At 44.1% G+C, this 19,253-nt stretch overlaps 1 protein-coding gene across 2 annotated transcripts; it reads left to right on the top strand.

Moving 5' to 3' along the window:
* The first annotated feature begins 1,696 nt into the window (after positions 1 to 1,696).
* On the top strand, positions 1,697 to 18,655 carry RNF103 (ring finger protein 103). Of its 2 annotated transcripts, XM_054293263.1 has the most exons (5): positions 1,697 to 2,289; positions 2,626 to 2,881; positions 4,976 to 5,115; positions 14,397 to 14,512; positions 16,536 to 18,655. In XM_054293263.1, exons 2-5 carry the CDS (start codon positions 2,656 to 2,658, stop codon positions 18,100 to 18,102), a joined length of 2,049 nt encoding a protein of 682 aa, XP_054149238.1. In that variant the 5' UTR covers positions 1,697 to 2,289; positions 2,626 to 2,655; the 3' UTR covers positions 18,103 to 18,655. The 2 variants fall into 2 exon arrangements, with proteins under 2 accessions (XP_054149238.1, XP_054149237.1); XM_054293262.1 differs by lacking the exon at positions 1,697 to 2,289 and having other exon boundaries at positions 2,590 to 2,881.
* Positions 18,656 to 19,253: the final 598 nt, after the last annotated feature.

Genomic DNA, 19,253 nt, shown 5'->3' with positions numbered 1-19,253 from the left:
TGCTGTGAGGTGCCTTCCTGCCGGGGAGGCCAGGGCACCCCCAGGAAATTACAGGGGAGAATCAAAGGAAACTATTGGAGCAGGGTCTGAGGTGCTCATGTAAAACAAAGAAACCAAACTAAACAAAACCCAAAACAAACCAAACAAAAAAATCCCACCACAACCCAACAACGTTTTCTAACTAAAGTTAAATATACAAAGTCCTTCTTCAAACTCCCACCCGTCACTTCACACCGGTGGGAGTTACTTCACACTCACTTGAAACAAAAGGTAAAGAAATCAGGCAAAAGTGGCAAAAGAAACTGGCCTTCACAAAGCTTCTGGAAAAGAACCCTGTTCCTGGGGCACTCCAGGGCTCAGAGCCTGCCTGAGGCCCTCAGACAGGTGATGGGAAATGTTTTATTGACTGTCCTTGGCTCCACCAGCTGCAGGGACAAAGCCACTCCCTTTGTTTTTGCCAAGGGCAAAGGATTCATCTTCCTGATGCTTTGCCACCTGCTCATTAGGGGACGGGCCCTGGCTGAGGCAGGGCAGGTTTCCCAGGCTGGGAAGGAGAGAGCAGCACTTGGCTCTGTGAGCCCCCCTCCATTGCCTGTGCCTCTGGGACCTCCTGTCCCACTTGGCCTCTGTGAGCCCCTTCACCTGGGCTGTGCCTCTGGGACCTCCTGTCCCACCTGGCTCTGTGAGCCCCTCCCTCCATTGCCTGTGCCTCTGGGACCTCCTGTCCCACCTGGCTCTGTGAGCTGTGCCTCTGGGATCTTCTGTCCCACCTGGGCTCTGTGAGCTGTGCCTCTGGGACCTCCTGTCCCACCTGAGCTCTGTGAGCCCCTCCCTCCATTGCCTGTGCCTCTGGGACCTCCTGTCCCACCTGGCTCTGTGAGCTGTGCCTCTGGGATCTTCTGTCCCACCTGGCTCTGTGAGCTGTGCCTCTGGGACCTCCTGTCCCACCTGGCTCTGTGAGCCCCTCCCTCCATTGCCTGTGCCTCTGGGACCTCCTGTCCCACCTGGCTCTGTGAGCCCCTCCCTCCACCAGGCTGTGCCTCTGGGACCTCCTGTCCCACCTGGACCTGCCACCCAGGACTTGCTGCAAACCCAACAGAGCTGCTGAAATCCCTTTGTATTTAACAGAGTCGTACCAGCACATACAAGGTTTGCAGTCCACCTTTATCTTTTCCAGATAAAAATGTTGAAGAATGAAGTTGTATATGACTCACAGTGGAAGGGTACAACATTTACCAGCCCGTAAGAGCCTTGTGAGTGGCTACTTCTGCAATCCCTCCACTCTTCCCCTTTCAAGAACCAGAATGAGCCCATTCCTGAAGAACACAGTGTCATGATTTTTTTTCTGGAAGAGGCTGTGTTGGCCATGTCACAGAATGAGCTGGATGTGGATTGTTGAGTTTTTTCCTTTAAAAATTATATCAACACACTGAGAAACCTTTAAATGTGTTTTAAAGGCTCTGAGGAGTACAATGATTTAAATGCTATTTTCCAGATCAATATCAGTGTGCCTTTTTGGAAATGGATAGTACAGAATTACAGCATGTACACTCTGGGGGGTTCTCAGTGCTTTTAAATTTAAGCTGTGCTATTTTTGTGCTCATCTGTATGAGCTGCCAATTTTCATGCAAATTATGGATTCTTAAAATAACTGAACATACAGAAGCACTGTTGAGTTTCTTTCAGAGAACCTTCATCTCAAAGCAGTAACTCGATTTTAGTAGGTTTTTTGTAGCAGGCTAAATTGCATCTTTGCAGGCCAACACTTCTTGTAGAGCCTGGCACGGTTCTTGGAAGATCACTTCAGCGGAGATGCGCGCTGTGCCCCAAAATGCTTCCAGTGTGAGCACAGCCCCAACTTAAACCCCTGTCCGAGGTCGGGGTGCAGCTCACGCTTGCCTTTGGCTCTCGCTTTGGCACCAGCTCTCAGTGCCGAGGCCAAGCCGCAGAGTCCGAGCTCCGAGCCGCGCAGACGAATCTCGCTGAGGAATTTTGGAATTTGCTTTCAGAGCCGCGCAGATGAATCTCGCTGAGGAATTTTGGAATTTGCTTTCGCGCCAGCCGAGGGCTGGGAGCGGGGCTGGCGTGCGGGAATGAGGAGCGCAGGGATCATCCCCACAGCCAGCAGCCCGAATCCAAATAAACTCTGTCCACTAAGCTGCCCCAAAACTGCCCGAACACATCGGCCCTGCAAATACCGGCCCCCAGTTCTGCCTTTGTAAATATTTTTCTTTCCATAAAAAGCGTCGGCCGAGTCGGATCCTGCCCCCTCCCTCCCCGCTATCCGAGGTATTTATATATATTATTTTTCTCGCAGCAAAGCGCAGCCGCAGGGTCCAAAGTTGCAGCCGGGGACAGGGACGTGACCGCCCCCCGAGCCCGAGGGTGCGGGGTCGGGCCGCAGTGCTGAATCACGGCGGGGGGAAGGAGAAGGGGAAGAAGGGGAAAAGGGGAAGGGGAAAAGGGGAAAAAGGGGCAGGGGGCGGTGCCGGCTGCTCGCGTCACTGTTATGTCTCCGCGGCTCCGCCGGGGCGGAGACAGCGGCAGCGGCAGCGGCGGGCGGGAGGCGGGGGGGCCGCGGCCCCGCTCCCCTGACAGCCCCCGCTCCCCTCCCTCCCTCCCCAGCCCGGCCTCCGGCTCGGCGCTCCCGGGAAGATGTGGGTGAAGCTGTGCTGTTTGCTGCTCTACTTCCTGGCGCTCTTCGTGCTGGCCCGGGTGTTCGAGGCCGTGGCGTGGTACGAGAGCGGCTTCCTCGCCACGCAGCTGGTGGACCCGGTGGCGCTGAGCTTCAGGAAGCTGCGGACCATCCTGGAGTGCCGCGGGCTGGGGCACTCGGGGCTGCCCGAGAAGAAGGATGTGCGGGAGCTGGTGGAGAAGTCAGGTACGCGGAGCTGCCCCGTGACCCGGGGGGACGGACGGAGGTCGGTGCCCGGTCACCCCCGCCTGGGCTCCGGCCGCCCTTGGATGGAGCCGCGGGCGCTGCTTCCCTGGGCAGGGCGGGTTTGGGGAGCGAGCTGGCTGCCCGCGGCAAGGGGGTACCATGGAGGGAGCCCGGGGATCTCGGGGGGTGACGGTCACGGCGATGTGAGCCCGAGCGAGTGGAAGGCCTGCGCTGGACGGGGCACCGGCAGCGGCCCTTCCCGGCCCGGCCCGGCCCTCCCCGGGAGTTCCGCTGCGGGCGCTCGGGTCAGTGCGGGTGGCACAGATACGACCCGATGTCTTCCGCCGTGAAAAGCGAGGAGGAGAGACTCCGAATAGCTGCAGTAGGGTAGTGTTTACAGCTGGGGCCGGCTTGTTCCCGTGTATGCCCAGCCGAATGCTGGGTTTATTACAGGTGCGGTTATCAAGATGGGCCCCAAGGAAAGCGATGATTTCATGGCTGAGGACAGCAAGGGATGGGTACCCAGGGTTGAGATGGTTTTATACAAGGGGAGCAGAACTAGTTGCTGCTTACAAAAATCAGCTCGGAAAAAGGCAGGGAGGCATTTCAGAAGTAAGGAGAACCAGGTGAAAGGAGATGGACTTCTCGGGGCTGGTGAAGAGCAGGGGAGATGGAAGAATGGCAGAAGTGCCCTGAGAGTAAGGATGCTGCCTGGAGCAGCCGGAGGGAGCTGGCCCCAAGGACTGGGAGATGGGGCTGATGTAATAGCTGTAGTGCCAGCCAAGCAGGAAAATGTGAGTAGTTGCTTTTAAATCAGTGATGGAAGGGCTGGTGATCCAGGCGGGAGAGAAATCCCAGCAGTCAGGATAGGCAGTGAGGGTCTCTAATGTCTGGACAGAGAAGGATGTAAGAAATCGTGAAGGATTTGTATGGATGTAGTGCCTGCCATATAACCTTAAAAATGCTGGTTTAAATAATTGATATCAATCCTGGGCATTTAAATCTATTTTGCTGTTGCTGTTCATTGTTTATTTATGTTTTTATGTTGTTTATTGGCTTTGCTGCTCCAACAGCAAAAAGCATTAGGCACTTTCACTTTTGTTTCCAATCACTTTCACTCCTTGGCTGTCAGGTACTTTAATGATGTCATGATGTTTGGGTTGCATATGCTGCAGGGAAGTGTTTAACTCCAAACAAACTGTATTAACCAACTTCTTCAAATGTCATGGAAACACTTCTCATACCAACAGGCTTTGCAGCATTTTTCTGTGGTTGCGTTTTGTTGGGTTTTTTTCCCCTCAAAATTTTATGAATATTTTTGCAAACCCCTAAAGGCTTTCAGCTGTTGCACTTATTTTCATATTTTTAAGGAAACTGGTTTTGGACAAGACCTCATTTCTTAAAGCTTAGTAGATTAGTTACTAGAATGCAGGTTGTCATTAACAGTGTTTGTAATGATTGTGAAACAGAACACGAGAAGGAAATGAGATTACGAAGGAAACATAATCAGATGATTTTACCGTGAGCTCTTTATGTTGCTGCATTTGGAGTTCATGGGAACTTTTCCCAACTGTGCAAACAAAAGCCAACAGCTAAATTATTCTGCCTGAGATTTTATTAGCAACGGGACCACAAACACTGGGTTTTGGTCCAGAATTAATGATTGAAATTCTGGAAGTCTGTTTGAATTATCAGTGTTAAGAAATTGCTTGCTGCAAAATTGCAATCCTGTGAAACGAAAGCAAAGATGTACAGGCTAAAATTGCTCTCAGCCACTGAGTGTTGTTATTTGCAGAGAATGAGCCTTAGAAAATGTTCTTTTATTCCTTTGTGTGCTCGTGCATGTGTGGTGCATCTGTGTAATCAGAAACAGAGCATTCATGTCTTCTGTGGTCTGACCGAAGTCAAATTGTTCACAGTCACGTCACCAGAGACAGAATTATAGTAACAACTTAAGCTTTAGCTACCTTTGTACTGAAAAGGTTCTCTGAGCAACCATGCAAATATGGTTAGTTAAACTGTTACTAGAATTCATGAAGTCATCTTTCTCCAGTGCCATTTTAATTGAATTTTCTCCAACTGTCTCTTTTTCAGGAGACCTCATGGAAGGAGAGCTTTATTCAGCTCTCAAGGAGGAAGAGGCCTCTGAATCGGTTTCCAGTACAAACTTCAGTGGTGAAATGCACTTCTATGAGCTTGTAGAAGACACAAAAGATGGGATCTGGCTGGTACAGGTATATAAATTTGACCTTTTGTTTTAGTATATATTGATCACACCCAAAATGTGTTTCAAAGGAGGAGTTTATGAGGGTAGTTAACTAGTTGTAAAAACGTGTAACAGGGAGATGGTGACGAAGATAAACTTCATCCAGGAGGTGAGGAATAGAGAAATAAAACAAGAAAGGCTGGAAGTGCCAGAGTTCCTATACAGACAGGAAGAAAAAAAAGCTTGTTATTCTTTGGATTGCTTTTTGAAAAGCAGGCATGTTAGAACCAGGAAACAAGCAGAGCAGCACACACTGAAGTACACAGAGAATGCAAGTCCTTGGCCCTGGGTTTGTGAGAGCCTTGTGATGTGTGAAGGAGGTGCATTAGTGCAGATGCTCCCAGCTGGCACAGGCTCCTGCTGCTGCTCTTCCCTTTGGTTGCGTTGCATGCTCAGACCCAGCCAGTTTAAGTTTCTGCTTGTCTAAGGGGCTTAGGGCACTTGTAAAATCTCTGTTGGCTCCTCACAAAGGCAGGCAGGATCTCAGTCTGCCAGCTTCCCAGCCTAGCAGGCTGCTTCTGCAACATAGTCCAGTGGCTTGAGGTTAACTTTCTCCCAAGCCTTTTGTGCCCAGCAGTTTTACAGTCTGTTTTCCAAGGGCTGCATGAAAACAAGAGATCATTTAGGAAAATAAAGACAGGCTTTTTCCAATAGGATTCTGAAGCAATTAATCATCATTCCTGAGAACATAAGTAACCTAGACCGAAATGTAGAAGTTATTTTTCTGTGTCAACTTCTCTGTTGACAGGAGGGTGTTTTTTAAGGCATAGTTTTCCTCCTAACACCCATATTAGATGGAATTCACACAGGAGAATTCCCCACCAGGCAATTAATTAATTGTTCCATTGACAGCTCCTACCTGGTTTATCTGGTCTCACTTCATGTTTTCTATTTAACAGGAAGTCATTAAATCTTGATAAGCTATTTATTACACCTGTACTGTCACCACGTCAGATCTCATCCCAAAATAGACAAGAGGACAGATTCCCTTCAGACTCAGAATGGCATTTATGTTTTGGGAAAGATACATTTGGAGTTTATTGAATCCAAGTTTGAGGTTTAAATCACACAGGAGGGTATTCTTCAAGCAGAGGGAGAGTGTTGAAAGGCAGTTTACATGTCCCCAAGCTAGCTGACAAATACAAGCATGAATATGCTGTGAAAAACCTTCCCTCCTCCCTGTGCAGCTCAGAAGGGTGAAATATGATAGTTCTCTGTTGTCTCTTGCTTGCAGAATTTTATTTGTAATGGATTTTCCACTAGCATCCCAATAGCAGGTCAGATAGGCCGTGTTTTGATATCTCCAGTGTGATGAATGTTGTCATCATTCTGGGAATATTTGCACAGCTATTCAGTTGGTCACAATAGCTGTAGGGAAAAAAAATTAGTGGAATTTACAGAATAATTTACTTGCTGAACACTATTTGTCTGTTTCTCTACAATAAAAACCACAAGAGATGTCGAATTTCTATTTTTCATTCTTGCTTTTCGAGTTTTCATCACTTGGAGTTTTTCATTTGCTCCATTCCCCAGCACAGCTCCTGTCTGGGTAACTCCTGTGCTGGATTCTTCATGTCCTTTCACAAGTTTATCCACTCTCCTTAGACCTCATCCCTGCAGAGCTGGTTTTTACCATCCCTTCCCAGTTCTAGCTCTTGATTCCCTCCCTTGCCCAACCTCCTTTGCTGTTTGCAATCCTGTGGAAAGTTTCCAGCTAATTAAGCAGCTCGATGCTCATGCAGGGCAGCGAGGGTGGGTTTGCTGACCATGGGCAAGGTCAGAGATGCCCCTGCTCTGTTGCTGCTGGCTGGGAAGCAGAAGGGATCTCCAGATCCTTCTCTGTGTCCTGAGCCCTGAATCTCTGTTCTCTGGAGCAGTTCTGCCTCACTGGCACAGTGGCTGCTGCCTGAGTTGGTGTGAACACCTTGTGATGGTCTGTGAGAGGACTTGGAAGATAATTTTTATTTTCCAGTGTATATAGATGAAATTTCTGCTGTGGCACAGGCTGGGAGTGTGATAGCCATCACTGTCTGCAGAGAATCAAAGGACAAAAGAGGAAACAATTACTATTTCTTGATATGTTTGACAAAAATTGAGGTGCGAGTTTATGATTTAGAGTCAGCAAGGTGAGTTCCTTGAAGAAAGTCAAAGTCAGCACGCAGGGAATCACTGTTTTGTGGCTTTGTTTCTTTATTTTCTGGAAATCCACATGCAAAGCATCCTGCTCCAGTGGTAATTTGTTTACCAGTGTAGCTGTTCACAGCTCCTGTGTGGCACTTCCACAGAGCCACAGACAGCAGCGTGTTCTTTCTCCTATTAGCTCATGATCTCATCACCTTTCCTTTTATGTTGTTCTTCTTGCTTGCCAGCTGCTGTTGTGCACTTCTTTGGCTGGCAAGGAGGGTGAATTTTAGTTTCTGGAGCTGCTTCTCCTGTTGGTTAGGGGAGTTATGTGTAATGTTCTTTCTTTTCCAGGCTCTGGTTAGTCTCTAGAAGCCTGTCACATCTGTATTGTAGTCATTATGGCTTTTGAAAATTATCTACAGAAAAAAATCCTCTCTGAATGAAGTTAAAATCCAAATGAATGTATATTTTTATTATTAAAGTCTCTACTATAACATAGTGGCAGAGCGAAGTAAAGGGAACGTTTTTCTTGGCATTGAAGTACGAGGACAGACATTTTGATTGTGTCTGGTAGAGCTGCAAAGGCCATTATTATGGATATAAAACTCTGCAGTCTGTTCTGCATCTCAGTTTCTAGTTCAAGTGGTGCAGTCACAGGGCAAGGGATGTGCCTATAGCATTTTGGTGGTGATGGTTTGTTTGTTCTTCCTTTTGCTTGCATGTAGGATGAGTGATTTTCATATTTATTTGCATTCTGAATTTTGCCAGGTGATCAGCTCATGTTGCTAAAAAGAAACAAAGCAGAAACTCTTTCAAAATACATAATTCAGTATTTGTGTCTTTCCCAATAGCCCTTCAGGATCATTTACCACAAGATACCTGATTTTAAGTTTCAGTTTTCTTCTTGAGAGGCTTCATATCCAGTCAAGGGTGCAGAATAGCATCAGCTGGAATGGAATAGTCCTTGTACTGCCTCTGTATCTGTGTTAAGTCATTGGAGAAGCTCATTTATTCTCAATCTCTGACTTAAGTGACAGCATAACTGACTGTCCAGATCAGTGCACAGGTCACCTCACCTCCCTGGAAAAACTGCTCTTAACTTTGAGGTGGTTAATTTCTGTGTGCTGTGGTGGATGTAGTCCTTGCCTATTTGGACATGATTTCTCACAATCTCTTTCTCAGAAAAGAAAGACAAAAAGTTTCCACATATCTGCAGTCCATATGGGTGGATTCTGAATGAGTTGTGAATTCTTAGGAAAGAGAGTCTAAGTGGAAATTCAGTTCCATTAACACATTGTCAGATAATAAACAGAAAGTGAGATGTCTCAGAATTAATAGAAGTGCAGACATTCATGTAGAAACTTACTGACATTATCTGGAACAAGTGAGCTTTTTTCCAAGCTTCTAATAAGTAAATTACCAGTCCATTTATAATTAATTGTATTTTTACATCTGTTTTATATATAGAAGCAGAGTTTCTGGCATAGCTGTTGATGAAAAAGGCTTCTATGAGTGGAGTTTTTGAACCTTTTTATCTTTGTGGAGCCCTAGAAATCTTGCAGGTCATGCATGGAATGTTTACAGTAATACTGAGTTTCCTCTGCTCATTTACCTTCTGCACTCACTGTGCAGGAGTGTCTCAAACTGGAAACCACTGAACCAGACAGACAATTCTCATGTTCATACAACCTTACCAGCTCATTAAATGAGTTACAAATAAGTTTTGTCTTTGGCAAAACTACACAGGCTTTTTCCAGTTGAAATGTCTGTGTTCCTTATGTGGAGAGTGACTTTGTGAGGCTGGCTGAGACTGACTGCTCTGAGAGAAGCCCCTGTGTGTGTGTGTGTGTGTGTGTACAGCAGGGAATGGTGTCTCTTACTGATGGGTTTTGTTCTTCCTGATGGTGTAGAGTCTGTCCCAGTGCCCAGAGCTGAGGAGCACTTGGACTCATGGTCTTTGTGGCTGAGCTGTAAAACCAGGGTGCCACTGTTACTGTGGTTTTGAAATTGTGTGCTGTTGGTGTGAGCAGGTGTGCCTGACACTGTCCCAGCTAGAATTGGTTAAAATAAAGAGAGCTGGAGCACATGAGGTGTTTGTTCTGCTGTTGCCCCTCTCTGACTCACTGTCATGCCTTGTGATATTGAAACACTTCCAGTTGTGAGCGAGCTTCAAAACTTCCTGAGAACAAATCTTGTTCCTGTGACCTGCTTTGAGATCTCTGCGTACCTGTGTGAAAGAAACTGAACAAAATCTGATTTAAATGCACAGAAAACAGGATAATGCCCAAGTGAGGTCGTTATCATGTCATGCTCAAGTTCTTCAGGGGTACCAGAAAAGGAGTCTGTCTTTGCATATTGCATTGCTACAGCAAACTCTTAACATCAGCTGGGCTTCCTCAAGCTTCTTCATTTTCAGTTGTATTTTTACTTGTATTTTAAGAATCTATGTTTCATAAAATAATCTTTAAAATGCTTAATGGTACTTGGAAATTAAGGAGCAGCTGGATCTGTGATGGTTATAAAGTAGCTATTGCAATATTAATGCACCTGCCCAATACACTTTGGGTTTGGATTAGGCAAGAGAGGCAAAGTGCCTTGCTGGCTTAGTCCTGTTTTCCCAAGTGTTTGTATCTTTCTGGCTCTGGCATATTTGCTCTTTAAGTCTGTTCTTTAATGTCATAACTATGACTACTTTAACATATAGATAAAAATATTTCTATTTTTCGAATTTACTGATTTTTCTAATTAATTTCTTGATTTAACTCTTCTGTGTAATTCAATGTCATGAGAACTCTTCCAATGCAAAAGCTCCCTGTTCCATTGTCTTCTGAAATCACCAGAATCTCAGCATTTACATTATTGCAGAGATGGTAATTCAGAGCTGCTGACCCTCTGGCCTGGGTTAGGTGTGGGTTAGGAAGCAGATCCATTCTGTGATGTGAGCTTGTTAAATAGCAGGGTTACTGTGATCCTATTGGATTCCCTTAGCCCATTAAGATGATTAATGGATTAATTGAGTTCCCCTCATTGTCTTACTTGTCACTCTGACATGTGATATGCCACAGATTGTGAACATAGCTAATAATAAGCAAAGCTGAGAGGGTTTGTGCTTCTCCAGGCGTGGTGTTTGTTTCCCATCTGTGTTAGCTGATCTCCTAGAAGGTACCTTCTCCTAGGAGCTTGGGCTTTATTTCTGTAGCATGAAATAGAGTGTGTGATGGAAAGGGACCTTTCTGATGAGCTAGTTCAGCTTTCTGCTAGACTGTACAATATGTGTTTAGAAAATATTTTGCTGTCTCTCTTACACTGTAAATTGTTCAAATACTCCTGTTGACTGTTTTCTTCTTGGAAATGTGTGTCTGACTTCTGGCTTGGGTGTATTCGGGGCTAATTTGTTCCTATTGGGCATAAACTGACATTGCCCTTTAGTTTCACAGTGTCCTGAAGTCAACCACACTCTTCCCAGTAAGGGAGGTCAATCAGCCAGTTTGTTTTGTCAGGTCTGATATTCCCTGGCTTTGCTTGTTTTGCAGCCAGTTCTCATTGATGGCTGGTGTTTGTTTCCTTGTGGAGCAGCTGATAGCCCCAAGCATTTGCTCCGGTTGCTGTTTCTATCTGATGAACTCCCCAAGTGTCCTGTTCATTACTGAATTCAATTTCGTGTGTGACACTCTGCATTACAAGATTTGTGCAGCTCTTCCTGCATGCTGTTGTAATCCTCTTTCCCACATAGATGTGCTTCCCGGTTTTATGTCTTCTGCAAATGGCTTTGGGAGACTTCAGGTTCCCACAGGAAGGGCATTAATGGGAATATATGCTGAGCTGAGCTCTAAGGTAAATCTATTAAGTCTGTTAGCACCTTTCTGGCATTTTGATGTCTTGCTGTAGCCACTTTCTTGCTCATTTTAAAACATTCCTTTTTTTTTTTCCACTCAGTATAAAAGCCTATCTATAGCTCTCATGTAATTTTTCCATGTGACATAATACATGACACACTACCAAACTACAAACAGGGTACTGCATTCCCTTTTTCTCTTGAAACTCAGTTCTTTTCCTTCAGGGAAAGTTTCTGTCAATCAGCAATGATACACCTTTAGTAGCTGCATGCTGGAAAGAGGTGGAAAATGCAACTGTCTTTGCACCTCTAAAACTTCTACAGTTTTGCATCCTATTGAAATCAATCTGGTGGGATTTTTTTTTTTAATTTGCTCTTAAATATAGCTACAGACTTGTTACTGTCCTGTCAAAATGTGAATTGGTCTGACAGGGGTTTGCAAGAAATTTTCACAGGTTCACCTGTGATCCTGTGTGCTTGTTCTAGGATGGAGATACCCTGCTGACTGATTTAAGTGCATTAAGTTGAGTTCTGCTTTCACATTCAAGTGATGTAGTTTCTTCCCATAAATTTGCTAACTGGTCCATGGCCAGCCACCTCTCCCCTCCACTGAAAACTGAGTCATGGTATTAATTTAACTAGAAAAAGAAAATTATCTTACTTTTCTGTCCTATCTTCATTGTTTGGTGATCCTGCTGCTTCTCCCCCTCTTCTATTCTTATTCATATGACTGAAAAACCTTTTGGTACAACTTGTAATAGTCTTTGTGTGACCTAACTTGAATAGCTCATTTTTCATTACTTTTTTTTCCTTGCATATCTTTCTTTGATAGCTCTTCTTTTTGACCTTTATTTCAATCCTTGTGGATTGTCAAACTATTTCTAACCTCTCTTTGGAAGTGATTGCTAAGAAGGAGTGCAGGACTTGGCAACCTTTTTTTTTTCTTACTTGAAATATAAAATCCTGATAGCTTTAACACCATGGGCTTGAAGAACTTCCAGGCCTCTTCCACATTCAAATCCCCAGTCTCCTCAGTCACAGGTTTTTAAGCTAAATTTCTTAACTTATCAAAATTCACACTTTTAAAATAAAATCTGTTACAAGTGTTTGCAGGTTATTTTTAATTTAAACTGAAGTACATTTTGATTGCTTAACCTGCAGTGTTTTTTTGGACTCCTCGTGCACAGAGGTGGTGACTGCTTTCCAAAATACAAACCCTTGCCTTGGCATGGTGAACTCCCAGTGCTGTAAGTGGGTGTTGTCTGCAAGGAGCAGCTGCAATGAGCATGTTTATTTGGGTTTTTTTTTTCCATAATGACATAAAAAAGCACAAGCCCAAAATATTTTATGAAGCTTCAGTATGCAAAACCATAGCAGAGTTCCTCTATGTAGTTACAAAATACAGACTGCTACTTAGGTCATTGTTTTTCAGTATAAATAACTTTCTCCAGGAGAAAAGACTTTTTCATAAGAAATTAATTAACCTGGTGTTAAAATATAATGGTGTAAAATATAATGGTGACTGTATTTGCAACAAATTTTTGTCTTGACACTTAAAGTGAATGTTGTGGTGCCAGGCAGAAGAAACAGTGAGCAGGATCTGTCCTCCTGCACACATCAACATTCTCTCCTCACTGTTTCTCAGCATGCACACAGAGTTTTAGGAGATGCCAATCTCTGAGTAGTTGTATCAATCCAGTCACCAGAGTTTTACTTCTGTGTTTACTAATAAAACACAGTGGTTCCTTGCCATGTTGGGTGCATTTATCAAGCCATAGTAGCTCTGAGGATATTTTAAGGATATTTTATGGCTTTATGGTGTCTTTAGGAATTTGGTCTCCCTTGATTGAAGTGCATGAAAAGAAGGAATTTAAAATACCCAAAGCTTCAGTCACATTGGGTGATGTAATACAGTAGATTTCCCAGCTGATTGTCTCAGTGTGTGATGGTTTCATTTATCTAATCAAAAAGATTTTTCTATATGATGTGTCTGTTTTAAGAATAACTTGAAGGATTCTTACCTAGATTTTCACCTCCAGTGTTATTTAAACATTTTGGGTTTAGTGGAATAGGAGTGTAATCTGTGACTTCAGTTTGTTTCCCTATGTAGAGCATTCTGCTTGGTGAATTCTTCTATTTTAAGATTCTGTGAGGCTGCTGCTTACCACAAAGCAGATAATATTTATGAGTCTCAAAGGCTGGACATGCTTTCTAGGCTGAATCTCAGCATGTCCACAGAGAACTGTTAATCATGGTGACAGCCCAACTTCCAGGGGCAAGCTGACATTTGAGGTTATTAAGTCAGAAAACGATTGGGATGAGTTTAATGGCGGGTAAACAAATATCTAACAAATGGTAGTTTCAATATTTAATTTAAAAATGTATTTTAAGTGGCTGCCAGTAAGCCTGCAGAAGCATGTGAGTTGTTTCTAAAATAGAAAATGTGATGGCTTGTGGAATAGTGCATGATCAGTCATGTCATTCAAAATTACCTGTCAGCTGGCAGCAGGCAGAGTTTTCTTCTCCTTGTGGGTTTTTCCCCCTCCCTGTACAGATAAAAGTCAGAGGATGAATGCTGCTTCTTTGTCATCTGTGTCAGTAGAAGCTTACAGTGAGGTAACCTGAAGTACAGCTTTAATATACTGGGTTAGAGCAAATTAAACTTGGGGTATATCACAGCAAGTGATCGTCCTGAAGTGGCAGATGGGACACTGGGGTTGGTGGAACGGTCACATCAAGTTGCAGAGTGAGTCACAGGCAAAGCTGGAAGGAGTCAAGATCCTTAGGCATTACCTGGGGGTTTAATCAGCAGTTTCCACTGCTCAGGAGTGGCTGTTGGCAATTTGATCTGGTACCAGGAACATGCATTCCCACTCCTGCTTGCTCTGAGACAAGGTTTCTTTGGTATGTTCTAAGTTCTGAGGCAGAATTGTAATAAAATGATGGTCCTTTCTTATTGCAAAGAACAGGAACCTGCTGCACCCCTCTCCTTTCTCCTCCACCATGAACTGGTTAATGATAGTTTTGTTATTTTACCAAAGTTTTTGTTAACTACTACTGACTTTAGTATCTTAACATGATGATGCACTTCTTTCTCTCTGCAGAACCACATTTCTTAGTGCTTTACTCTCCAAAGACATTTACCATGACTCTCAGTTGTACATTCTGTGCCCTAAAAGAAGGGGAAGGACTATCAAGCATGACCAGCACTCTGTTTTCTTGAAACTTGCTGTTTATTTCAGGAACCGAGCTGACTGTGATACTAAACTGGTATTTCTTTTTGGCACCAGGTCATAGCAAACGACAGAAGCCCACTGGTGGGTAAAGTCCACTGGGAGAAAATGGTGAAGAAAGTCTCGAGATTCGGCATCCGCACTGGCACTTTCAACTGCTCCAGTGACCCCAGGTATGTCCTTCAAGGATTATCCAAATCCCAAGAGTATCTTAAGGCTCAGCTGTGTTCTAACAGCAGGGCTTGCTGTGTTGTAAAAGTAGCTGTGACAGAAGGTGGCTTTATTCACGTTTTTATCTCTGCTAAAGTCTGCTCAGAATGCTCCATTACATTATTTATCAGCTCTGCAGCTTCCTAAAGCGTCGTGTGGGTAATGCATGATTAGGCTGTGGAGAGCATAATACAGCAGTGGAGAGGAATGAGCAGGAGAGTTTGGCCTTCCAGTGTAGGCATTCAGGGAAAGGAACTGTGCTTGCTTAGGCAAAAGCTGAATAGATCAGTTTTGGAGTTGTTATGTCACCATCTGGAAGGGGAAAGCACAGGTTAGCGTGAACCTTGCATACAGTGCCTGCCTCCCAGAATTACTGACAAATCCTGTTCCCTGACAAATGTGTGTTTATATATAAACTGGCACACACCCTTGGACAACACACAGTGTGCCGTGCAAGAGTCGCTGTGTTTGCATATGATTTCTAACCAGGAAGAAGAGCAGAGCCAAAGAAGCTATTAATAATTCTCTGCTGCTGTAAAAAGAGGCTTTTTTTAAACATTTTGTTGGAGGCGTTTGCTTTACATGACAGGAGACTTTGTCTAGAATTCCAGTGGCATGTATGGATACGCACATCTTATGCAGCTTAAGTCCTAAATGTTTACAGAAATCTCAGTGTTAATCATAAGAGGAAATTCTTAAGCTTTGTAGTGCTTATGCAGAATAATCTTGTATTTGAACATCTTAAAAATTTGGCAGTGTTTCTCTTTGCATATCTCCTAAGTAGCCTTAATGTTCTGATCAAATACCATGTTTTAAATTAATTCATTTTTTTTAATACAAGAGATGTTTTATTAAGTAAACCCTTGTGAATAGCTTTCATCAGGTTGCAGCTGAAATTCAGAAGAATACTACATGCTGCAGTAATCAGGATACCTTTATTAGTAGGGAGGTATTTCATAGCTCTTTCTAAAAATGCTGCATTCGCATTCCTGGCAAGGGGAGTTGTAATTGTCTAAATCCATGTTAACAGACCAAAGCCACAGAGGAGCTAGATAAGATGGCTGGGGAATGAGGCTGGTGGTCCAAGTGTGCAGGGTTCTCAGACAGCGCATACCCGTTGGCTCTGTCATAGTTTGATTGTTGAAGCTTGCCAGATATTTCCTTAAAGGAGGACTAGATAATTGGGGGCAGTGATATTGGTAGGAAAGACACATGAGAGAAGGGATCTTGTGAGAGTTACTGTGCTCTGGACAGTTCAGCTATGAAGAGTCTTTTCTTTCAGTTTTGGATTTGGGGTTCATCCCATCTGCCTGCCTGACAGTGTGGGTGTTTTTTTAGCCCAAATCATCCAGCACCACGTGTGTGCTTCCTGCTCTGCTGGTTTTGTGGCCAGCTCTCTCACCTCACCCCTTAGCCTGTCTGCATCTTGACAGAATGGTCCCAGTAGGAAGTAGACACTTGTCAGCTTCATTAAAGCAACAGTGTCTGCTCAACTTCACCCCATGGCTGTTTGGCAAAGCCAGGATGGAAGGAAGCACTGGGAAAGCTATGGGATATTGAGTTACAATACAGATATTGAGTTACAATGGAATATGGAGTGGTTTTCTTCTTGCCTGGAAGGCCAAGGAAAAGCAGCCTTTAATACTAAAGCTTTAAAGCAAAGAGTTAGCTTGTGTATTATTCAAATCCAGTTTACAAAGCATCAATGGCTGCATGGCTTTGTTTACTTTAATGACCTGTGAAAATTAACACTATTACTCTTTCTGTTTTATGAATGCATATGTCTTTACAATATTCCTGTAAGATATAAAAGTATTGTGAGAATAAATATGCTTTGGCAGAGAATATTGGGTACCCTTATTTCCTGCTATTATATGATAAAGGTTCCCAGGTGCTCAGCATGTCTCATTTTTGGGCTTAGAATAGAAATGTAAGGACAGTTCTGGGGTTATGAAAGAGGAATCTAACCTGCCATTTTCTTTGTAGATACTGCAAGAGGAGGGGTTGGCTGAAATCCACCCTCATTATGTCGGTTCCACAAACCAGCACCTCCAAGGGCAAAGTGATGCTGAAGGAATACAGCGGGCGCAGGATCGAAGTGGAGCACATCTTCAAATGGATCACAGCCCACGCTGCCTCTCGCATCAAAACCATCTACAACTCTGAGCATTTGAAAGAGGAATGGAACAAAAGTGACCAGTACAGGGTGAAAATTTATCTCTTTGCCAACCTCGACCAGCCTCCGGCCTTCTTCTCTGCACTGAGTGTAAAGTTTACTGGGAGAGTAGAGTTTATTTTTGTCAACGTGGAAAACTGGGACAATAAAAGTTACATGGCAGAAATTGGTATCTACAAGACACCATCGTACATACTGAGGACTCCTGAGGGGATTTACAGGTATGGAAATAACACTGGTGAATTTATATCACTGCGTGCCATGGATTCCTTTTTGCGCTCGTTGCAGCCAGAAGTTAACGATTTATTTGTTTTAAGTTTAGTTTTGGTTAATCTGATGGCTTGGATGGACCTGTTTATTACACAAGGCGCCACTATAAAGCGTTTTGTGGTTCTTATAAGCACTTTAGGGACGTATAATTCACTATTAATTATTTCCTGGCTACCAGTGTTAGGTTTTTTGCAACTACCCTACTTAGACAGCTTTTATGAGTACAGTTTAAAACTCTTCAGGTACTCGAACACAACTACTTTGGCTTCTTGGGTGAGGGCAGATTGGATGTTCTACTCCTCTCATCCAGCCCTCTTCCTCAGCACGTACCTTGGCCATGGTTTACTAATTGATTACTTTGAGAAGAAGCGGAGGCGCAATAACAACACGGATGAAGTAAATGCCAACAATCTGGAGTGGCTGTCGAGCCTGTGGGACTGGTACACCAGCTACCTGTTTCATCCCATTGCTTCTTTTCAACACTTCCCTTTTGACTCAGACTGGGATGAAGACCCGGATTTGTTCTTGGAGCGGTTGGCCTTCCCCGATCTCTGGCTTCACCCTCTGATACCAACTGATTATATAAAACACTTGCCCATGTGGAGGTTTCAATGCCTCAGCGCCCATTCTGACGAGGAAACGCTGGAAACCTTTCCAGACAGCGAAAGTGACTCTGACAGTGAGAACAGAGAGGGCTTCAGTAGCGACAGGGAGCTCTCGGAGGACGATGAGCTGAGCACGTGTCACAGGTGCAGTGGAGGAGGTGTGGATGCCTGTTCCTGTGCCAGCCACTCTTGTCCCCACGAGCCGTGTGAGCGCAGAGCCGGGTCCTACAGCTCGTACGGCTCCGCGGGCGACCTGGAGCCAGACTGGTCAGCCTGGCCCTCCGGCATGTTGCACTGTACGGAATGTGTGGTGTGTCTAGAAAATTTTGCAAAGGGCTGCCTGCTGATGGGCCTGCCCTGCGGCCACGTGTTCCACCAGAATTGCATCATGAAGTGGCTGGCGGGCGGGCGGCACTGCTGTCCCGTCTGCAGGTGGGCGTCCTACAAGAAAAAGCAGCCATACACACACCCGCAGCCTTTGTCGAGCGAGCCCCCGTCTTAGCTGTGTGCCCCTGTCTTTTGTAAGCTTTCAGGATATTACTGCTTGCCTTTTCAATGTTAGTCACTTAAAAGATTACGTGGTTTGAAGTTTTAGTTTAAATGTTAGTGCAGTGAACTAAAATATACATGATGCTAACATTAATGACAGAATCATTTGGTTGCCTTGTATGTTGAACTGAATGCAAACTTACCTTACAAATAATTTGTTCTCTTCAACATCTGAAAACTTGATGCTGTTTTTGTAAGCACAAAAATCAAGCCTACAAGAGAAGCGTATTCCAGCAAACATTTATGAGTTGGGATGTGGGTGAAATTGAAATTCTAATCGGAGACAATTGCTTAATTTAAGTGTTTCTTATTTTAGAGTCTGTTCTGCACATCTTTGTTGAATAATGTATGTTGTAAGACAGTACCATTTAAAAAGAAATCGGTGAAATAAATTATTTTAAAAGGAGATTTGTAATGTTAATTGTTTTGATAAATATTTTGTGTGTATGGTTACGGATGTCTTGCTGGCCTGATTTATCTGTGAAGACAATAAAAATATAACACAACTCTTGCGACTAATAAATCATCTCCTAGGGATGCAGGAATTCAGTGCTCTGAGCCACTGGCCAAGGAGAAGGCAGCGGTGTTTCACTGGCAGCTGTTTCCTTCCTAAGTCTGCTGTGTTGAGGTGCTTCTCTGCTGGATGTGGTTTTCCAGTTGATTACAAGCTGCTTTTCCAGATGGAGACCCTCTCCTAGCAGCTGTCTCTCAGTACCCTCATCTGCAGACATCTAGGAAGACTTTAGGGCAGCTCCCTCTACAGCCTCATAGTAAACTGTTGAGAAGGAGCAGAATATTGTCATGTAGTGACAGAAGTGGCTTGTAAAGGTACAAATTGCCAGTTTCCAACTGTGCTGGTATTCTGAAGTGATTTCTGGTTTCTTTGATAGTTCTTTGGAGCCATAAAAAAAAATGAGTCTTGTTTTCTTGATATTTCCATATGAAACCCTGATTTTGGTTGTGCCTTTCAGAAATAATTTGGCTGAAAGTAGAGAGAAATTGTTGGTTGGAAAGAAGAAAGAGGAGGGGGGAGAGCAGGAGATTATATGAGTAGAGGAAAAGACTAAGCTAGAAAGATATTTTCAATTGTCTTATTTCTTTCCT

The sequence above is a fragment of the Melozone crissalis genome, unplaced genomic scaffold, assembly GCF_028551555.1.
Source record: "Melozone crissalis strain CALT ecotype California unplaced genomic scaffold, PUWL_Pcris_2 ptg000132l_1, whole genome shotgun sequence".
NCBI lineage: Eukaryota > Metazoa > Chordata > Aves > Passeriformes > Passerellidae > Melozone > Melozone crissalis.
The sequence above is the reverse complement of the archived record's forward strand: the minus strand, read 5'-3'. Positions and strand labels throughout refer to the sequence as shown.